Source organism: Eublepharis macularius, chromosome 1 (genome assembly GCF_028583425.1).
Source record: "Eublepharis macularius isolate TG4126 chromosome 1, MPM_Emac_v1.0, whole genome shotgun sequence".
Lineage (NCBI taxonomy): Eukaryota > Metazoa > Chordata > Lepidosauria > Squamata > Eublepharidae > Eublepharis > Eublepharis macularius.
Genome location: NC_072790.1, coordinates 126,418,804 through 126,439,732, shown reverse-complemented (window position 1 = coordinate 126,439,732; position 20,929 = coordinate 126,418,804). Strand labels below are relative to the sequence as shown.

Below are 20,929 nucleotides of genomic sequence, written 5' to 3'. Positions count from 1 at the left end.
TTTCTTATTTACATTTAAACATAATTTTTAATCTTGAACACCACATAAACACTTTAAAAATATTCTCATCATTTATAAAAGATATATAGATAGATAGATAGATAGATAGATAGATAGATAGATAGATAGATAGATAGATAGATTTGTGATATATATAGATATATATATAGATAGATAGATAGATAGAGATAGATATAGATATAGATATAGATAGATTTGTGATATATATATCACAAATCTATCACCTATCACAAATTGTTTCTGGCAGGTTTAAAAAGAATTAAATATTAGTATTTTTTTTCTGAAATAGAAGTCATCTTCTCTTACCTGTACATAATTAGATGGAATTTACTCCCAAGTAAATATAAATAGGAATAATGTGGGAGACCATAAAAAATACCTGATAAACATTCCAATAATAGAACTAGGAAGAGGAGCATCTTAAATAGGCCCCATTCTAAGCCACCAATAATAATTAGGGTTAAAAGCTCCCCACTGAATTTTCTGCTGCAGCCCCTTAACCCTGATTTTGTACATAAGGGTCTTCAAACCCCTAGAATTGCCTTTTCAGGGGTCACAGGTAGGGATGTGTGCTTCAGGAATCCGAATCGGGTTTTTAACCCGAACTGGGCCTGATTCAGAAAGATTCAGTATTTCTGAATGCTGGACCCAATGCAGAAATACCGAAGCAAAGCTTTCCAAAGCGATTCGGATCGCTTCGGGTCAGCCGGGAGCAGTAATTTTCTGAGCCAAAATCAAGCTTCCCGCGCTTTCTTATGAGAGGGGAAGGGGGAGAAGGAGTGACTCACTACAACCTCCTTCTAACCTCTCCCATCTTGTAAAAAAGGTGGGAAACTTGAATTTGCTTCAGAACTTTGCTGGCTGTTTGCAATGCAATGCAATACAATCAGCCAGCAAAGTCTGCAGAGAGTCTCGCCTAATTTACAGAATGGGAGGGGTGAGGAGGGGTGAGTGAGTACAAGGGGGAGAAGGGAGGGGGATCATGGATTGGAGTGGGGAGTTAGGAGTGTCCAATCCCACTGCTGCATCCTCCTTCCAGTCAATGCATTTCTGGAAGGAGATGCAACAGGGGATTTAAATTGGAGGCTTGCCTTTTGGCCAGCCCACAATTTTCCTTGGTCTACATAGAGACTTGAGAGTACGTCCACTGGGACTCTCTGTCTCCATTGTTGGCTGGCATGTTGGTGCTGGGGGACTTCACCTGGAGGATTCCTGCCTGCCTGACCATAGCTGGACTGCAGGACTAGTGAGATAGTCATTCAGTGACTCACAGGGTTTTCTCTGGGAGGGATTTTTTTTACTTGTCTGGGTGGGGGTGGGTGGGAAGGGATTGTTTTTAAAACGTTAATTTAAAACTTTATTTTTGGGGGGAGAGATTCTTGCTTCTTTGTGTGTGTGTGTGTGTGTGTGTGTGTGTGTGTGGGAGGGCCTTTGCTGGTGTGAGCAGCTTCTGGCTGGGGCATTTGTTTGGGAGGGAGGCTGGTCTTTATTTGCAGTTTTAAATTTTGGGAGGGTTTACCTTTTTTCCTGTTGTTGTTGGGGGTGGGGGGATACTGTTCCTGTTTGAGTTGTGTGTGTGTTCTGTGTTGTTTTAAAGTTCACTTTTTCCTGCTGTTGTTTGGGGGGGGGGGACCTGTTCCATTTTTTTGCAGTTTAAAAGTTTCCTGTTGGTGTTTTAATTTTTTTTCCTGTTCTTGGTGTTGGGGAACTGTTATTGTTTTTAAGAGTGTGTTGATGATGTCTAGGGTTCAAGTGGGGCCTTGCTCAGGAGTTCTGATTTTATTTGATGTGTTTCAGTGGTTGGCCTGAGTTTTTAATTTCAATTTAATTTTGTGTTTGCTACTTTGCTCTGTGTGTGTGTGTGTAAGTTTATGTGTGTGTCTGTTTGGGGGGTGTAATTAAGAGGAGGCTTGCTTGGGCGTTCTGGTTTAAATTGTTGTGATTAAGTGGTTAGGCCTGAGTTTTTAATTTCAATTTAATTTGGGAATTGCTTCTCTGCTGTGTGTGTGTATAAGTGTGTGTGCATGTGTGTGTGTGGGGGGGGAGCTGGGGTTCAGAGTGAGCTTGCTTGGGGGTTTGGGGCTTTTTTTACTGTTGTTGGTTGTAGTTTTGCAAATTTTACAGTTGTTGGAGTTGGTGTTCCTTATGGTTGGTGTTTTACAGTTAAGGTATGTTATCTACTACTGTTGTTGTTCTGTTGGTTGGGTGGTTGTTTTTGCAGTTATAGTAGTGTTTGGTAAGTTTACTTTGGGTTTCCCAGAGAAATTAGTTTTGATTTAAATAGTGGACTTGTAAGTTAGGTAGGCTAGTAGTAGGCTTCTGTCAGTTAATAATATTGCCCTCTAAAATAAATTGTTAGGGCATGAAGGCTAGTTTTCCCCATTAAATAGGCTTCACTAAGAGAAGAATCAGTAAGTGTTAGGTTGGGTTCTATTCTGTTTAAATATAAATAGGCTGCCTAATAGTAGTCCCTTAAGTAGGGTTTCCCTGCCCACCTCTGGCAACCTTGGAGCCAGGCTGGGCACATTTTTTGTAATATGCTTTCCCTTAACTTGGGGTTTAGGGCCAACTTGATTCCTGAAGAGGAATTCACTGTTTGGTGTAGGTTTAGGTTCAGGTTCACATACATAAACAGGGCCCTTTAAAAAAAATTAAGTGACCATCTCCAGTGACAGAGCAAAAAAAAAAGTTTAGAAATAGGTAGATAGGTGATAAATTCATACTTTGTGCTAGGCTTTAAGTTTAATTTTTTAAATCAACTTATAGCTGGTCATGTAGGCTCAAGGGGGGAATCAAGGAGGGAAGCATGAGCGAGAGGAAAGCTGAGAGGGATCCCGGGAGAGAGGCCAGAGATAAGTCGGGAGGGGAGTGCTGTGGCTATCCCCCCATCTGAGCGGAGGAGGCCCTCCTCTGCGCTGCTGCCATTCACCAGCCTGGCTTCTGGTTACAGGAAGAGGGTTCGCAAGGCCCTCTTTCCTGAGGAAGCTGCTGGAGAGCCACCCCTAACCCAAGTGTCTGAGGCAGGGGCTGGCTCTGGGCGGGGGCCTGCTGCTGAGGCTCCCCCTCCTCTAGCAGTTGAGACCCAGCTGCTGGAGGAGAAGCAGCATGTGGTATCTCCTGGGATGGACATGGGACACATGACTTTTCCTGCATTCCTGCTCACTCCAGGGACCCATCAGATATGGAGGAACTGTAGGAGGAACCCCCTGCTAGATGGTCCTCTCCTGTTTTCTCTGAGGTCAGGAGCAGGCCTCTCACCATTGTGCAGGAGAAGAAGGTGCTGGAGAACGAGGAAGAGACTGTTGAGGAAGAGCCCACATCTCTGCCCTTTCATCCTCATCTATCTCCAACTGCCCAGCTAAGAGTGAGACATGGTGTGTCTGCCCCGAGCACCTCACAGGAGGTGTCTCCTGGGGGGCCTGTAAGCACCTCCCCTGTGCGGTGTGGGGCTCCCATTACCTCCAATATCTGGAGTCACTTCCAGAGAACAGAGAACTCGCAGTTTGCCCACTGCCGGCATTGTAGGCAACAGATCAGTCACGGAAGGGATGTGAAACATCTCTCCACGTCTGGAACGTGGAACCACCTGAAGAGGCAACACCAGGTGGTCCTTCTTTGGGGGGAGAGTTCAAGTGGCACCACACGGCTGCCAGCTAGCCAGATGGAGGCAGGCTCCTCTGGTGCTCTCCCCCCATGGGTTCCTGTAGGGCAGGGATGCCAAGCTTCTCTGACGGAGATGCTCAGTATGCAGGGTGCTAGTGTGCCCAGAAGGGGGGGATCCAGAAGGCGAGCCAGAGCATCACGCGCCACATTGTCAATATGATAGCGGTAGATGGTCAGCCATTCTCCTTAGTTGACCACTTCGGCTTCCAGGGGCTGCTCCGTGATGCCTATCCCTGGTACATGACCCCTGCTCGCATGACGTTGAGCAGGACCGTGGTGCCCTTGTTTGTCCCGTGCAGCCGGGAGGACTGTGCACTTCACATCTGACATCTGGACCTGCTGTAGAGTACAGCATGTGTACCTCTCTCTTACTGCTCACTGGTGGCAACCCGAAGATCTTCAAGATGGGGGTGAGGTGTCCAGCGCTAGGCAGCAACAGATGGGAGACCACTAGGCTTGCTACCACAAGGCCCTGCTCCACGCCGAGGTTCTCGACATGTCACACATGGCAGAGAACATCGCAGCCACCTTGAGGAGGGAGTTGGACAGCTGGATAGGCGAGGGTACCGTCACCATGGGATGCATGGTGACGGATGGTGGCCAGAACATGACAGCAGTGCGGCAGGTGATCCACAAGCGCATTTACTGTGTGGCTCACAAACTTCACCTAGTAGTGAGAGCTGCGCTTAGGGTGGGCTCCTCCCTGGAACCTCAGGACACCACAACTCGTGACCTCCAGGATCTCCTGCAGAAATGTCGGATGCTCACGACTCACTTCTTGCGCAGTGTGGAGTCCTCTCACTAACTGCACCAGAAGCAGGCCAGGGCAGGTGTGCCGGAGCATCGCATGATCTCTGGCATAGTCACTCGCTGGAACTCCACCTGTGCCATGTTGGAGCACTTGGTGGAGCAGCAGGCCGCCCCCGAGGCATGGCTCTTAGAGAGTAATGCTTGGAGGCAGAAGGTGAGTTCAGTCAGGAGGATTGGCTCACCATCTCCCAGACAGTGGAGGTCCTGAAGCCCTTCAAGGACTTCACTGTAGCGGTCTCGTCTGACACGGTGACCCTCGGTCTGGTCATTCCTCTGGTGTACACACTCCAGAGTTCACTGGCCTCCTTTGTGGACCCAGATATACCACATGCAGACACTGTTCCAGCTGTGTGCGTGCTCATGAGAAGGCTGTAGTAGGGCATAGCTGTCAGGCTAATGCCTCTCACGCAGAAGGAGTCGAACATGTTGGCAACCATGTGCAACCTGCGCATTAAGGGCACTTTCACCGAGCGGGATGGGAACCTCACCCAAGCCAGAGATGCCCTCTGTGCGCGGGTGAGGCGCAGGCAGGCCAAGAGGGGACGCTTGTCATCAGAGGGGACAGGTGAGGGGCCCAGCCCTGCAGGTCCCTCTCACGCCCCTTCTGAGCAGGCTCCTCCTGCGGCCACTGCCAGGATGTCCATGGAGATGCTCTGGCGGGCCCCTCGGCCCCTCTGGAATCATGAATCACGTGAGACAGGATTCGGCGAAGGCAGTGGTCAGGGACTACCTTGCAGAGCCCTGCGAGTTGCTGTCCACAGATCCGCTGAGCTACTGAGCCAAGAAGTAGGCGGTCTGGCCAGACCTCTCCCTCAAGGCGTAGTGGCTCCTCTCATGCCCTCCAACGAGCGTGGAAAGCATGTTTTCTTATGCGGGCAACATTATCAGCCCACATCACTCTCACCTTCCCCCATGGAGAGTGGAGCAGTTGGTCTTCCTGAAGGTCAACTCTCGGCTCTCAGGAGTGGACTTCCAGAGTGAATGAGGTGAGCCCTCCTTGTGGCCTGCATCCTCTGCGAGTCTAGGACCTGAGGAATCACACTCTTCCCTACATTAAACTTTTAGAAGTAGAAAGAAATCCAGCAGGAGAAGGGTGGAACTCAGTGGCAAAGGGAATGCACCCTGAAATATGACTTCCCCCCAACAACAGGAAAAAAAACCCTAAAACTGTCACAGACCCTGTGGACACAAATTTATTCTGATAATTGATAAGAGGCCCCAGAAATGTTGATTGCCACTGGAGGGAGAGACAGGTTAAATAGGGACTGGTTAGGTTAGGGACTCACAGCAAGAAACTCAGAGTAGCAGCCAAACTTAGCTATGCTGCTGAGGAGAATATTAATGTTGTAAAATGTTTTTGTTAAAGTTAAAATGTTCTTGTTGAAGGGGTGGGGGAGGAGTGGGGTTAGTAGGAATGGTGTGGTTGGGTGCCAGCTGATGATGAAGGCTACATCCCAACACTGCCTCACAGGTGGTTTCCAGTTCTGCCTGAATCTGGCGGGGGGGGGGGAGAACCTCTGCAATAGTGCTCTGCGAATGCCATTGTGCTGTGCTTGTGGCAAGGTACTGTTCTGCTCTGTGGTGTTTTCCCACTGGCTGAACTGAGAGCCCAGCTGCAGGAAATAACAATGGTTCTGATGGACTAAGTTGCAAGAGTTTCCCCCAGTTTAGATTGGTTTGGGTGGAATGGATGTGTGACACTGTGGCTTGGCTCCCTTGGAGTCACTATGGTTATGTTGGGGGTGTGTGTGTTATAAATGTAGTGCTGCTGTTGTATGCTGTCTCCCAACCTTAGCCCAGGAACTCCAAGAAATAAAGTGTTTTTGCAAGTGATTGTGTGTGTTTTGTGATTCTCTGATGTGAGGACAGTTGTGGTACTACTGTCTAGGAGACTGTTAGGATGTGACACTAGTGTCATGTGCCTTTAATGATGCAACTGAAAGCTAAAAAATAACAAATTTTGAACTTGATTCTATGTGTGTGTGTGTTTTATTCTCTAGTGTGAAGTTTAGTTCCCATCAATGAGGAGTGGCTGGCCAGCCCGCTCTGGGGGGCGGGGGGACTTGGGGATGGGTGTTTGTGGTTCAGGTGTGCTTTCCCAGGGACAAGCTTGCACTCAGCAGTGTGCTCTCCACTGTAGCACCCCAGGCCTGTGCATAATTGCCCTGGGAAAGACAGTTTAGAAGTTCCCATCATAGGGAACAATGGGGAGTGGCTGGCCAGCCTCCTCCGGGGGTGGTGGGGAACTTTTGTTTAGGTTTCTGTTTAGTATAGAAAGTAGATATGACAGAAGTGTTCATTTTTTAAAAAATTGCCTCTATAATACAAATGCACTTAAAATTAAGTGAACAGCATAATTACCATTTACAATTATTTCATTTGCATAAATAGTAAAAAGTTAGTTCACATTGCACAATCTAATTATAGTACGGAGTTTGCTTTGAATTACTAAAAAGCTAGATACAAGTTTGACAACACAAAATGCAATGTAAATCAAGCAAAATGCAACTGCTCTAAATTGTATATCAATGCATAATGCACAAGTAAGATGTCTCTAGAGAAGCCTTTTTTTGTAGATATTAGAAAATACCACTGTAAGCTTCTGTTCACATTTTTCTTTTAAAAAAATAAATTTATTAAAATAAAGAGCTTACACATGTCAATATTTATAAAATACATTAGCAAAGTCCCCTTATCCTGCTTCCATAGACACATAAAACCCTTCACGATCAACTGGCAATATTGATACTATTTCCAATTATATAATTGCTAGTTCCATTCTTTGTATCTGTCTTGACCACAAAAGATCTATACTATAAATATCTTTTTTTCTGATAAGCGGTTAATTTCACTAAGTATAGATTTCCTTTATTTTCAACAACCAATCTTGTAGTCTAGGAGTATTTTTTTTGTTTCCATCGCCTGGCAAAAACCAGCCTGGCAGCTGTAATTATATGTAAGGCAACCATTTGCTGATCTCTAGATAAATCAAGTAGTAAATAATTCAGCAGCAGTGTCTCTGGTTTATGGAGAATTTGTTCTTCCAATCCTATTGATATAATTTTCACCACTTGCTTCCAATAACTGGAGGCACATATACACACCCACAAAATATGGAAAAAAATCTGCCTTATCTTTACAGAATCAGTGTATGCAGGTACTGGTCTTATAAATCTTTAGTTTTAAATGGAGTTAAATGCCACCTGTAAATTATTTTCAACCACTTCTCTTAAAAGAGAAGCAAACTGTGAAGGAAATACCGTAAGTGAAAAAAACAGGGTTTCTCACCTGTAACTGTTGATCGTCGAGTCTCTTCTGTGCAGACACACATTGGGACTGCGCAGGCGCAGGCCAGCCGCGGAAAAGATTTTTCTAGCTTTTAGAGATGTGAAGGGGACGTTCGGATCCACCGCGCATGCCAATTTTGAATGTATATATATCCGAACGCCCCCGGCATTCCCTCAGTTCACCTGAGCCGCCGGAGAAAAACTCAGTTAACCAAGCACTCACAGCGGGGTAGGTGGGAGGGAATGTGTGTCTGCACAGAAGAGACTTGACGATCAACAGTTACAGGTGAGAAACCCTGTTTATCGTCGTCGTCCTTCTGTGCAGCCCCACATTGGGAGAATAACTAGCATCTCACCAATGGGGGCGGGTGTGAGTGTCTACTTGAACAAAGAATGCAGGACAGCCGTGCCAACAGCTGATTCATGCCGTGCATTCACGTCCACAGAATAGTGTTTGATAAAAGTGTCTGCAGTGGACCACGTCGCAGCTTGGCAGATGTCCCGGAGCGGCACTCCTCGCAGGAAGGCAGCAGAAGCAGCTTGCGCTCGAGTGGAATGAGCAGTAACTAACAAGGGGCACTGGACTCCAGCTTGCTGATAACAAAGTTTAATTGTAGACACAATCCAGCGAGAGATGGACTGGGCAGAAGCAGGTGAGCCCTTGCGAGGGCCAGAGTAACACAAAAACAGGGCAGGAGATTTCCTGAAACATTTGGTGCGATATAAATAAAACAATAAAGCACGTTTTACATCCAATGTGTGTAGTGCCTGTTCCCCTGGGGACGAGGGTGTCGGAAAAAAGGAAGGGAGGAACACCTTTTGCTGCAGGTGAAATTTGGAGACCACCTTGGGTAGAAACTCCATGCTAGTGTGGAGCATGACCGTACCAAGGAAAAACTGCAGGAAGGGAGGGTCACACCGCAGGGCAGACAGCTCCCCAACATGTCTAGAGGACGTGATTGCCACCAGAAAGGCTACCTTTTGTGTGAGCAAAGGTAAGGGACAGGTGGACAGGGGCTCAAAGGGCTGGAGCATCAGCTGGGAGAGAACCAGGGACAGACTCCACTGAGGAATCGGCGGGGCCCTAGGAGGGAAGGTCTTGAACAGGCCCTTTAGGAACTGCTTGGAAAGCCAGTGCGTAGAAACGGTCTTCCCATCAATCTGCTCATGGAAAGCAGAGATCGCAGCCATGTGTACCTTAATGCTCGAGAAGGCAAGACCCTGTGAGCACAAATCCAGGAGGTAGTCCAGAACGATAGGTAAGGGGCAATCAAAGGGAGAAACCCCTTTTGGGGCCAACCACCTGGAAAAACGCGACCACTTCCTTTGGTAGGATAACCTGGTTGATAGCTTCCGGGCATTCAGAATGACCTTAAGAACCTCTGAGGAGAGGCCTACTCCGGAGTGCACAGGAGCCAGGCAGCCAGACTCAGAACTGCCACACTGTGGTGCCTGACCCCGTCCCTGATTAATAGGTCCGGGGCTGGTGGCAGCGCTAGGCATCGTCCCCATGACAGGGAGAGTAAGAGAGGGAACCAATCCTGGCGAGGCCAGTGTGGGGCAATCAGGATACAGTGGGTGTTGAAGGCCCTGACCCTGGAGAGGACCTTGTGCATGAGCGGGAAGGGTGGGAAGGCATAAAAGAGCCCTGGGGACCAGGGTATCTGGAAGGCATCCCCTAGGGAGTGAGGGCCAATACCGGCCCGGGAGCAGAACAGCGGAGCCTGCTTGTTGTGGGCCGTGGCGAAGAGGTTGATGAGTGGTGTACCCCACGTGCGAAAGACTTGGTGGAGGTAAGCCCTGTTGAGGGACCACTCGTGTTGAGGCAGAAACACCCTGCTCAGCGTGTCTGCTGCGGTGTTGAGCTCCCCGGCAATGTGCACGGCCCTGGGAAGGACGTTGTTGACCACGGCCCATTTCCAGAGAGTCGTTGCTTCCCTGCAGAGCTTGAGCGAGACCGTTCCTCCCTGCTTGTTGAGGTAATAGCAGGCTGCGGTATTGTCCGACAGGACCTGAACCCTCCTGTTCCGAATGACATCTGCAAAAGAAGCAAGGGAGTAACAGATCGCTCTAAGCTCTAAGAGGTTAATGTGCATGGTCACTTCAGTTGGGGACCAGATGCCTTGGGCTGAGAGCTGCCCACAGCGCCCTCCCCATCCCAAGTTGGAGGCGTCAGTAAAGACGGTGACCTCCGCCAGGAAAGGGCCAAAAGGACAACCTTCGGACAAGTTCTCAGGGACAGTCCACCAGGCCAAGGAACGCTGGACCACCCTGGGGATGGAGAACTTCTGACGCTGGCCCATAGTGAGGGGGTTGTACCTCCGGACGATTCAGTTTTGCAGAGGCCTCATATGCAGGCGTGTGAAAAAATCCACCCCTGTGGAGGAGGCCATAAGGCCTAGCAGTGTTTGAATTAAGAGGGCAGTTTGAAAACGGTTGTGCATGAAGTGACGGGCTAGGGAGGAAAGCCTGGTCAAGCGATCCGGGGGTAAGTAGGCCCTGCCCGTGGCGAGTCGAAATGGACCCCTATAAATCTAATGGCTGTGCCCGGAGTTAAGATAGACTTATCCCCATTAACCACCAAGCCCAACCTCGCTAGCACAGATAAGGTGAGGGCAATATGGTCCCGGAGAGAGTCAGCTGAGGGTCCCACCAGGAGCCAGTCATCCAGGTAAGTGTAGATAAAGCATCCCCTGGACCGTAGATACGCCACCAAGGTGGCCATGCACTTCGTGAAAACCCTGGGTGCAGAGGCCAGCCCCAAAGGCAACACTGTATATATTCATATACAGAATCCCCATAGACAAACCGCAGATACTTTCTGTGGCCCTCAAAGATGGAGATGTGGAAGTAGGCGTCTTTCAAGTCTAGAATGGCTAGCCAGACGCCTGCTTCCAAGAGCTCTATGACCCTTGTCAGGGTCAGCATTCAAAACTTCTCAACCTTCAAATAACTGTTGAGGCCCCTAAGGTCCAAAATGGGCCGGGACCCTCCATCCTTCTTATCTACGAGAAAGTATCTCGAGTAGAATCCCCAAGGGGAAGTAGCGACATTGACCACCTGGACAGCACCTTTGTTCACCAACTCCATAACATTATTGTGTAAAACAACATTCCAACATGGAGAACAACAGGGAGGGAGAGAAAGGGGAGGTGCATCAGAAAACAACAATTTGTAACCATGGGCCACAATAGACAGGACCCAAGTGTCAGAAGTAACAAGCTGCCAACAGGGCAAAAAAGGCCGAAGCCTGTTCAAGAACCGGGCAGTAGCGAGAGTGCCCTTGGAGGCTAACTGGGGAGCGTCCAGGCTTAGTCAGAAGACAGAAGCCTTCTGCACGGAGGTCGATGGTTTAGCAAGGGGGGCTGCTGCCTCCCCTTGGACCGTCCGGAGCACCTGGAAGAGTGACGCTGCTGGGCTGAGTAGGATCGGTGGCCATAGGACTGGCCCGAGAAGAATCGCCCTTGACGCTGCTGGTAAGGCTGATAAGGGGTCTGGTAGGATTGGAACTTACCGTAACGATACCTTGGGCCCGACGGCTGAGCTGAAGGAGTGACTCCCAAGTACTTGGCCATTTGCTGGTTCTTTTTCATCAGCGAGAGGGATTCATCTGTTTTCTCTGAAAAGAGCTGGGGCCCCTCAAACGGGAAATCCTCCACCTTCGCCTTCTTCTCTGGTGGCAGGGCCGTGGACCGGAGCCAGGCGTGCTGACGCAAGACCACCGAAGTCGCCATTGCTCGCACTGCAGAGTCAGCGGCGTCCTTGCCCGCTGTCATCTGTTGCTTTGACAGCTTCATGGTCTCAGCCTGGAGGGCCTTAACCAGGTGGCGACGATCCTCCGGGAGGTCGGAGAGGTAAGAGGACAGCCTTTTCCACAAGAATAAATTATAGGATCCCATTATAGCTTGGAAATTTGCTATACGGAATCCCAAGGACGCGGACGAGTGGAGCTTCCTGCCCATGCCATCCAGCTTCCTGCCTTCCCGGTCTGCCGGAGCCGAAGAGGAACCGTATCGGAACCGAGCCTGACCTTCCTCCGCCACGATGGAAGAGGGTTTAGGGTGAGAGAAAAGGTACGGGCAGTCGTCCTGCTTCAGGCGATAGTACCTTTCGACCTTCTTTGCCATTGGCGGCAGGGATGCCAGTGTCTGCCAGAGCGCAAGAGCATTATCGACAAAGTCCTCCACAGGAGGGAACGCCACCGAAGCGGGGGACCCTGAATACAACGCCTCCAGCAGCTTGCTCTTAGGCTTGGAGGTCATGGAGGCAACATCTATCTCCAGCGCAGCGGCCATCCTGACCATCTGTTCGGCGAACATTCTGTAGTCGTCATTTGGGGACGACGAACGGAGCTCACCCACGGTGTCATCCGGGGAAGGGTCAGAAGCCACATCCGAGGAGTAATTGGACGGGGAAGCCAGGCCCTCTTCATCCTCGGAATCCGAAAACTCCGCCAGGGTCTGCGTTGGAACTGAAGCCGGGCGCCCGACCGGAGCCGATGGACAAGGCGCAGGAACCGAGGGATGGAGTTGCACTCTAGCCGCAGGAGGAGCAGGTGCAGTTTGCACAAGCGGTTGAGCTGGAACGGAAGACGGCGGGACCGAAGGGTGTTGCAGGAAGGGCACAGACTGCTGGAACCAGGCCACAAAATCCTGCCAGGAGGTCATGTTCCCTATCCCCGGGACAGGCTGCCAAGGAGGTAGAGGAGCGGACACCGGAGCAGGCCAGTGGTACGGCGCCGGAACCGATGAGGCAGACTGCATCAGAACGGAGGCCTCCGAAGGCGCCGGGGTGGACGGCAGGGAACGCTCAAACGACTGATACGGTTCCGGGAAAGGCGGGAATGGCACGTAATCCTCCGATGCCGTTGGAGGAGGCGTACAAGGAGGTGACGGGGTATGAAGACTCACCACATCGTCATCAATCAGGACCGGTCTGGGTGGCGTACCGGGCTGCACAGTCGGAGCCGGGGATGGTGCACGGCTCTTAGGTTTCGACTTGGCCTTGGCCTTTTTAGGCGGGGGCTCCGAAGAAGCCTCTGTGGCCGAAGCTTTAGACGAGGGCTTTGATGATGGCTTCGATGAGGAACGCTTCTTAGCCTTCCAGCCAGAAGGACAATCCACGGAACTGGAGTCAGATTGGCCCTCCGGAACGGGTGCCCCATCGGTTCCGAGGGGAGCGGCTCCGGCGATTTTCGAGATGGTGCCGGCGAAGGAGCAGCGGAGCGGGGCCTATCTCCCGATGAACCCGATGGCTTGGGGGGGAGAAGGTTGGCATCCCACAAGAAGGCACGGAGTCTGGCCTTCCAATTGCTCCTTGCTTTCGGGGTGAAAGACATACACACCGCACAACGCTCCACAATGTGCCCCTCACCCAGGCAGATGAGACAGAGCTCATGGCCATCCGAGTGGGTCATCTTCGTGCTGCACTTCAGACATTTCTTAAATAAAGCTGTCTGAGACATTTCGAACAGTATCTCCCGACAGATGGACACAGGAAAATACCGAACAGCGCAGGAAAACGATGAAGAAACTCCGAAGAGACGCTCAGAGACAAATAACGCTAGACAAGAAGAACCTTTTCGACAGCGGCGAAAAAGGAACTGAGGGAATGCCGGGGGCGTTCGGATATATATACATTCAAAATTGGCGGGAACACCGGCGCGCATGCGCGGTGGATCCGAACGTCCCCTTCACATCTCTAAAAGCTAGAAAAATCTTTTCCGTGGCTGGCCTGCGCCTGTGCAGTCCCAATGTGGGGCTGCACAGAAGGACGACGATGATCAAATATTCATATCTAAGTTATTTCTTATATTTTTCTGCCACCTACTACAAAAAGTTTAATCAGGTTTGAGAGTCATTTTCAATAAACAAGAATATATACTAAAAATAATACCTTTACCATCTGCTAAAAGCAATTCCTCAAACTCTGTAATGACCTTAAAATAAAATACTATGAGCTAGAATATCTTTAATATCATTATATGGGATCACTTGGTTATGAATTATTAGTTTTCAATAATCACTAAATCCTGAAAATTCCCACCTTCTCAAAGGAATAAATTCCTGGCTCCTTTCATCAATCATATCACTAATGACAGATGCTAGGGGAGAGAATCTTAAAACAGTTTATTTTTAACTTGATCCCATATATTAAGTATTGTATTTATGATGGTTTTATCATTATTATAATAGTTCCTCCTATTTTCTTTCCTTACCCAAGGCCAGCTCTTCAATGGTACTTTTACAAAAGATTGTTCAATAAAGGCCAGAGTATTTTTAGCAGGGTTTGATAGCCATTTTCAACCAACTAAGTCTGGTAGGCTGGTAATATAATTTGAGATTAGGTACCTCCAAACCACCATTTAATTTTTTATCATACATTTTATTATATCGTATCCTACATTTGTTTTTATCCCAGATAAAAGCATTTATTAATAGCTGCCACTCTTTCAACATCTTTTTCTGGAATTTCAGCTGGGAGATTACCAATAAAAATTTAGTTTAGGAAGGATTGTCATTTTTATTGTATTTACACATTCAAGGAAAGATAGATTTAAGGTTTCCCAAACTACTTTTTTCATTTTAGCTATTACTGGATAAAAATTGATCTTTAAAATTCCATCATCATTCTTGTTTAACTAGATACCCATCTCTGATTTATCCAGATTCACTTTATACCCAGAAACATTTCCATACTGTGTAATGAGATTTACTATTTATTGGGTTACTAGCTTTGTATAATTTTTGATGGTATTCAGTAAAGGCCTTAATAATTAAGCTGTTATTTGATGTGATTGTTCCGCCCTTCATTTTTATCACAGCAACTGCTTCTTTAGCTTGTTTCTTTCTTAACTTTGCAGCTAATAATTTACCAACTGCATCACCCATCTCAAAGAATCTTTTCTTTGTATAAAGCATCTTCTTATGAAGGGAGGACGCATCAATTTGATCAAGTTTATTCTTCTACAACTTAATCGCTTTCAAGAGGTTTTCTTGTTTCTTTTTTTTATACTGACTTTCTAGAGAGGATTTTTTTAAAGACAATCATTCCTCTCTTTCTCCCTACTTTTGTTTAGATACGAGGCAGAGCTGTTCACACTTTTAATAATGAGCTGGTATCCAATGCCAGTCTTACCAGCTTTCTCCTCTCCCCAGCAGTCATTTCCTGGGGCTGTGGTACATGGAATAACAGTGGGAAGGGGAAAGGGGACCAAATCATTCCCTCTTGTTTCTTGTGTGAACAGAGTCCATCTGACAGAAGGTGCCAGAGGAAGTGATTTCATCCCCTCTCCATATCAGCCTCTTAACTAGTGTGCCTCACCATGAGGTCCTACAACTCTGAAATAACCTTTTGTAAAGCTGGAAATGGCTGCTTGGGTAAGGAGATTGCCAGGAAGATCAGAGATCCTTGCACAAACCTTACATTGGATACAACCAGGCTTGAGCGGAAGGAGCTGGGAAAATTGCAACATCTGTTGGAGAACTCTGCTAGATGACCTTCAGCAAGTCACACAGTCAGCATAGCCTACCTCACAGGATTTCTGTGAGGATAAAGTAGAGGAGAACAAGGTAAGCTGCTTTTGTGTCCCACTAGGGAGAAAAGTGATCTATAAATAAAGTCATTAAAGAAAAATATATTCTTGAGAGTTTTAAAATTATTTGTAAATACTGAGAGGATGCTGAGAACCCCCACAGCCCTTTCTGTGAGTCCCTATGTCCCATTATTTCAGGCAACAGGTGCAACATGGAGACAGGGTGATCTGAAACTCTCTCCTTCCCCCTCTCTGTGGGGCAGCAGCAGCTGGAATGTATAAAAGTAGTACTCATCTCTTACTACCACTCTGAATAGAGTTACAATAAACAAAGTCCCAGAAAGATGAGTTAATACATTTTTTCCCCCCTGGAAGTCTTATACTCAGAAGAATGGAAGAACTACATTATCCAGGCTGCCTGAGACTTTTAATACTGGCATTACTGCTGTGGCTGTGTTTGGGGTGCTGGGAAGGAAAGAAAAGAAGATGTTGAGGAAGGCAAAAATGGCAGATTTCCTTTCCACTGTCCTCCTTTCTCTGCTTGATTACTGTCACAACTCAGGAAGAGGAAAGAAAACAGAGATCTTGGAATTAAAACCAAGTTACAGAAGAACTTTGCAATGCAGGTGATCCTTACAATCTGCTGAAGTTCGTATTTCAAGACTCAAAATTAACTCAGGCAGCATCTCTGCTCGAAAGTTACAGTAGGATTGTGCTGTTCTGATGAAGGCTATTTCTTTCTCTGGCTTCTTCCCCTCCTCTCTACACAGTAGTGTAGCTGCCCTCATGACCATATTCACCATTAACATCTGATCAACACCTGTAGCTGTTTCTTAACAACAGTTCAACTTGCAAATAATTGGAGGTGAAAATACTCAGCGATATTTACTGCTGCTAAAATGATCATTGGCAAAAGTTGAAAGAGAGTTAAATGTGTGGATATTAGGTCTTGACTCTTTGAAGTTTGGCAGTGACCTTAAATTAACTGTACATCTGGAAGATTATCAAGTTTACAAAAATCCTTTCCCTTCCAATCATCTGGAAACTTCTATGACTTCTGGTGTAAAGAACAATAACCTATTAATTTGTACAACCGTGCAATTTTGTTGTCAACAGAAAATATTGGAATTATTAACACATCACTGAAAGCAAACACTTCTCAATGTTAATATTTTTCCCCTTTACCTTCTTTTCTTACTGATTTGTAACACAAAATGAAATAAACATGTGATAAACACTGTGGACTACAGCATAGAATATGCTTCTAGCCTACAGCAAAGCTATTCTGTCCTAAAAGGAGCAGCAAGTGATGGTGTTGCTACTTCAAGAACTCTCTAAAATACCAGGTGAACATGTGATCACTGTTTTTTGCCTTAGGACATATAACTCACTATTTGCTCCAGTACACAAGAAAAGCCATCTTATGTTTCCTCTTCATCTCTTTCCTCCTCTACTCACAAGAAAATGCAGCTGTCCCTGCATTTTTAAAAGCCTGTGGAACTGGAATTCTAACCATCTGCAATCCAATTTATTCAAGGTAATGTTATTGGGTCTTATGAAAAGGCAGAGTTCCCTAAGTATCAGCACCACCCATCATAATCTTCACTACCGTCATTTTTTTCTATTGCTGTTCATAATTGTTATGACATTGCTTAACCAAGTACAAAAGACCATATTTATAACAGTCCCTTGAAATGTTTTGTAGGAGTTTATGGTTTTAAGCACATTTAACTTGCATGAATACCAGCCTGATTAGCCCAGTCTGATAACAAAGAACAAAGTGGAAGGTTCCTCTTTTGTTTTGCTTGATTAGCCCAGTCTAGCTTGAGTTTGTCAGAACTTGTAAGCTAAGCAGGGTTGGCGTTAGTACTTGGGTGGGATACCACCAAGGAAGAGCTGGCTGGTATGGAGACGAGCTCAATGGCAAACCACCTCTTCTTATCTCTTGCTTTGAAAACCCCATGAGGGGGTCACCATGAGTCAGTTTTGACTTGACAGCACTTAATTACTATTAATAACTTGCATGAAGGCTGATGATCTGGAGGAAAGCAGCCAGAAAAAAAGGAAAAAATAAATATGATTGTGAAAGTGAATTAGGTGATTTCAAAATGGATGTGCATTGTATTTTATATTTTTTACATGTTATGTGTAAGAATAGTTTGCACTTACCATGTGGAGTGATTGTCTGCAATGGCTTGGTAGGATTCTTTACATTCCATATAGTCAAAGTGCCATCCGAATGGCTACAAATAAATTGCTTTCCTTCATGATGCCAAGCTACAGAATGGATTGCCTGCACACAGAAAAAAAACCCCAATGTATTCATGGTATAACAGAAACAACAATGAAAAACAACATACTATGACAGATAAAGCAGTGAAAATTACTCCAGCAACACAGAAGCCAGCGGGTGATCTGAACAAGTCAACAGGGACTGTGGTCTGGGGAGCAGCAGTTAAAATCTGGCTAAAAAAAGAAAAAAGGGGGGGGGAACCTGAATAGCTAGTTCACCATCACTGTATTTAAAGCTATTAAATAAAAATTAAGTGTTGTATATAAAATGCGTTAAATAAAAATGGTTGTATACAAAATGCAACTCGATAGTATACGTGTACAAATGAGGGGGGAAATGATCTATTTGCAAATCTTTTTCTAATATAAACACAAATGAGATGTGGGGTTTCAGATTTTAAACTGCATGCAAATAATAAAAGGAACATATGGTTGTAATTTAATTACACATCAGCCCCAGCAACCCAGTTGAAATTAGGGATGTGCGCTTCAGGTTTCTGATTCGGGAAAAATACCCGAATCAGACCCAATTTGTTAAGATTCAGGATTTCCGAAACGGCCCCAGCATATCTGGGCCGTTTCAGAAACCCCGAATCAAAGATTCTCGAAGCTATCTGTATAGCTTCAGGGCAAGGACTTGAAATGTCCATCTCCATGCAGCAGGAGGGAGAAGGACATTTAAACCACAGATCAGCTGTTTGTCGGGGTTTCCAACAAGCAGCTGAGTACTTTGAAGGGAAGGAGGATCTCAGTGTGGCTTGCCGTCGCTGAGATCCTCTTTCCCTTCAAATTCCCCCTCCCTCCTCCAGCCAGTTGGAACAGGAGAAACATTGAAGGGAAGGAGGATCTCAGCGCGGCTTGCAAGCCTCCTTCCCTTCAAAGTCTCCTCCATTCCTCCTTCCCCATTCCCTTCAAAGTCTTCCTGTTCCAACCAGCTGGAGGAGGGAGGGGGACTTTGAAGGGAAGGAGGATCTTGGTGTGGCAAGCCACGCCGAGATCCTCCTTCCCTTCAAAGTCTCCTCCATTCCAACCAGGTGGAGGAGGGAGAGGAGGACGTTGAAGAGAAGGAAGCTCTTGGCTTGGCTTACAAGCCGTGCCAAGATCCTCCTTCCCTTCAAAGTCTCCCGGTTCCAACCGGCTGGAGGAGGGAGGGGGACTTTGAAGGGAAGGAGGATCTCGGCACGGCAAGCCACGCAGAGATCCTCCTTCCCTTCAAAGTCTCCCTTGTTTCAAGTGGCTGGAGGATGGAGGGCTGGGGCTGGGGAGTGAGGAGTGTGGCTGGGGTTTGTGGGGTTTGGGGTGTTTAAAGGGCTCTGCTGATTGCAAGAAGGACGTCTCTTTAAACTATCAGCTGGCAGCCAGCAGGGGGGATTCCCAAAGAGGGAAACCTGAATATTTTCGGGGAGCGCACCCTTAGTTGGAATATAAACTCTTTTTACATTGTTAACCAGACAGCATAACTTAACCAAAAATGTTACCTATCAGATCTTTAATCCACTGTCCTTGTAATGTAGTTGCTGTTACTCTTATAACTAACTCAATAAGACTGTCTTATTCCTGTATCGATTTTTGTTGTGGATACATACTAAAGATCAGAACCTTCAGCTCTAGCATGGTGTATTTGCCTATAGTGTTGATTAAAAGGTTCATATAACTTCAATAATGTAATGGCTTGGGATGCTTTTTTGTTCCTGCAAAATATAATTTATTATTCTGCTACCATAAACATAACATGCACACAGTTTTTTATATTTTTATTGTTAGCATTTATTGCCAACATTTGATATGCAAATTACAACTTTGTTATGTGATCATATGTCAAGCTCCTAGCAAATTTTTAGAAGAGAAACTCTTTGCGAGTCTAAAATGATACATATGTATATACATACATGCATGCATGCATATATAAAGAGAAAGAACACACGCTAGCTAACCTTGCTTCATAAGATGTGGTAAAATTGTGGTGTGAGCTGAAACAACTAAAGCAACCACCTTTAAGAAGAACATAAGAAGAGCTCTGCTAGATCAGATGAGTGGTTCATCTAGTCCTGCATCCTGTCACACAATAGCAAACCAGTTACTCTGGAGGGCAAACAGGGCAGAGAGGCTGATGTTACCCTCTGGCACTGGTGCTCACAGTTTTGCAGCCCCTGAATGTGGAGGTTCCCTTCAGTTCCCATGGCCAGTAACTATGGAAAGACCTACCAGAGACCCACTGACAAACCTCAGTGGCTAATACCACTGAAATTTCCATAACTTGGGAAAGAATGGGTAATTTATTGTCGAAGGCTTTCACGGCCGGAGAACGATGGTTGTTGTGGGTTTTCCGGGCTGTATTGCCGTGGTCTTGGCATTGTAGTTCCTGACATTTCGCCAGCAGCTGTGGCTGGCATCTTCAGAGGTGTAGCACCTAAAGACAGAGATCTCTCAGTGTCACAGTGTGGAAAAGATGTTGGCAGGTCATTTGTATCTACTCAGGAGGGGTGGGGTTGAGCTGAGTCATCCTGTAAGAGTTTCCCAGGGTGTGGAATGCTAATGGCGGGAGGCTTCACTGTATCCTGAGGAGGTTCTTTTGCATATGGATTGGTGCTTGATGTGCTAATCTTCTCTGCAGGGCTATTGTCGAGTATAGAGTGTTTTGTTAGCCTGGTGTTTTTCAGAACTGGAAACCATGCTCTGTTCATTCTTAAGGTTTCTTCTTTCCTGTTGAAGTTTTGCTTATGCTTGTGAATTTCAATGGCTTCCCTGTGCAGTCTTGACAAAGTAGTTGGAAGTGTTGTCCAGTATTTTGGTGTCCTGGAATAAGATACTGTGCCCTGTTTGAGTTAGGCTATGTTCAGCCACTGCTGATTTTTCAGGTTGTCCAAGTCTGCAGTGTCTTTCATGTTCTTTTATTCTTGTCTGGATGCTACGCTTTGTGGTCCCGATGTAAACTTGTCCACAGCTGCAGGGTATACGGTATACTCCTGCGGAGGTGAGGGGGTCTCTACTGTCTTTTGCTGATCGTATCATCTGTTGTATTTTTCGGGTGGGTCTGAATACTGCTTGAAGGTTATGCTTTTTCATAAGCTTTCCCATCTGATCAGTAATTCCTTTGATATATGGCAAAAACACTTTTCCTGTAGGAGACTGTTTTTCCTTGGTTGTTTGATTCATCCTGGGTTTGATTGCTCTTCGGATTTCATTTCTGGAGTAGCCATTTGCCTGAAGTGCGTGGTTTAGATGATTAATTTCCTCATTGAGAAAGTGCGGCTCACATATCCGTCTTGCGCGATCCACTAATGTTTTCATTATGCCTCTTTTCTATCGGGGGTGGTGATTG

At 46.6% G+C, this 20,929-nt stretch overlaps 1 protein-coding gene across 4 annotated transcripts in view; it reads right to left on the bottom strand.

The window, feature by feature from the left end:
- Positions 1–20,929, bottom strand: part of STXBP5 (syntaxin binding protein 5) — a 374,150-nt gene that overhangs the window by 136,910 nt on the left and 216,311 nt on the right. For all 4 annotated transcript variants that reach the window (XM_055002095.1, XM_055001852.1, XM_055001931.1 and 1 more), the window contains exon 8: positions 17,485–17,608. In XM_055002095.1, the coding sequence (XP_054858070.1) occupies positions 17,485–17,608 (124 nt within the window). The remainder of the gene's footprint in view (positions 1–17,484; positions 17,609–20,929) is intronic.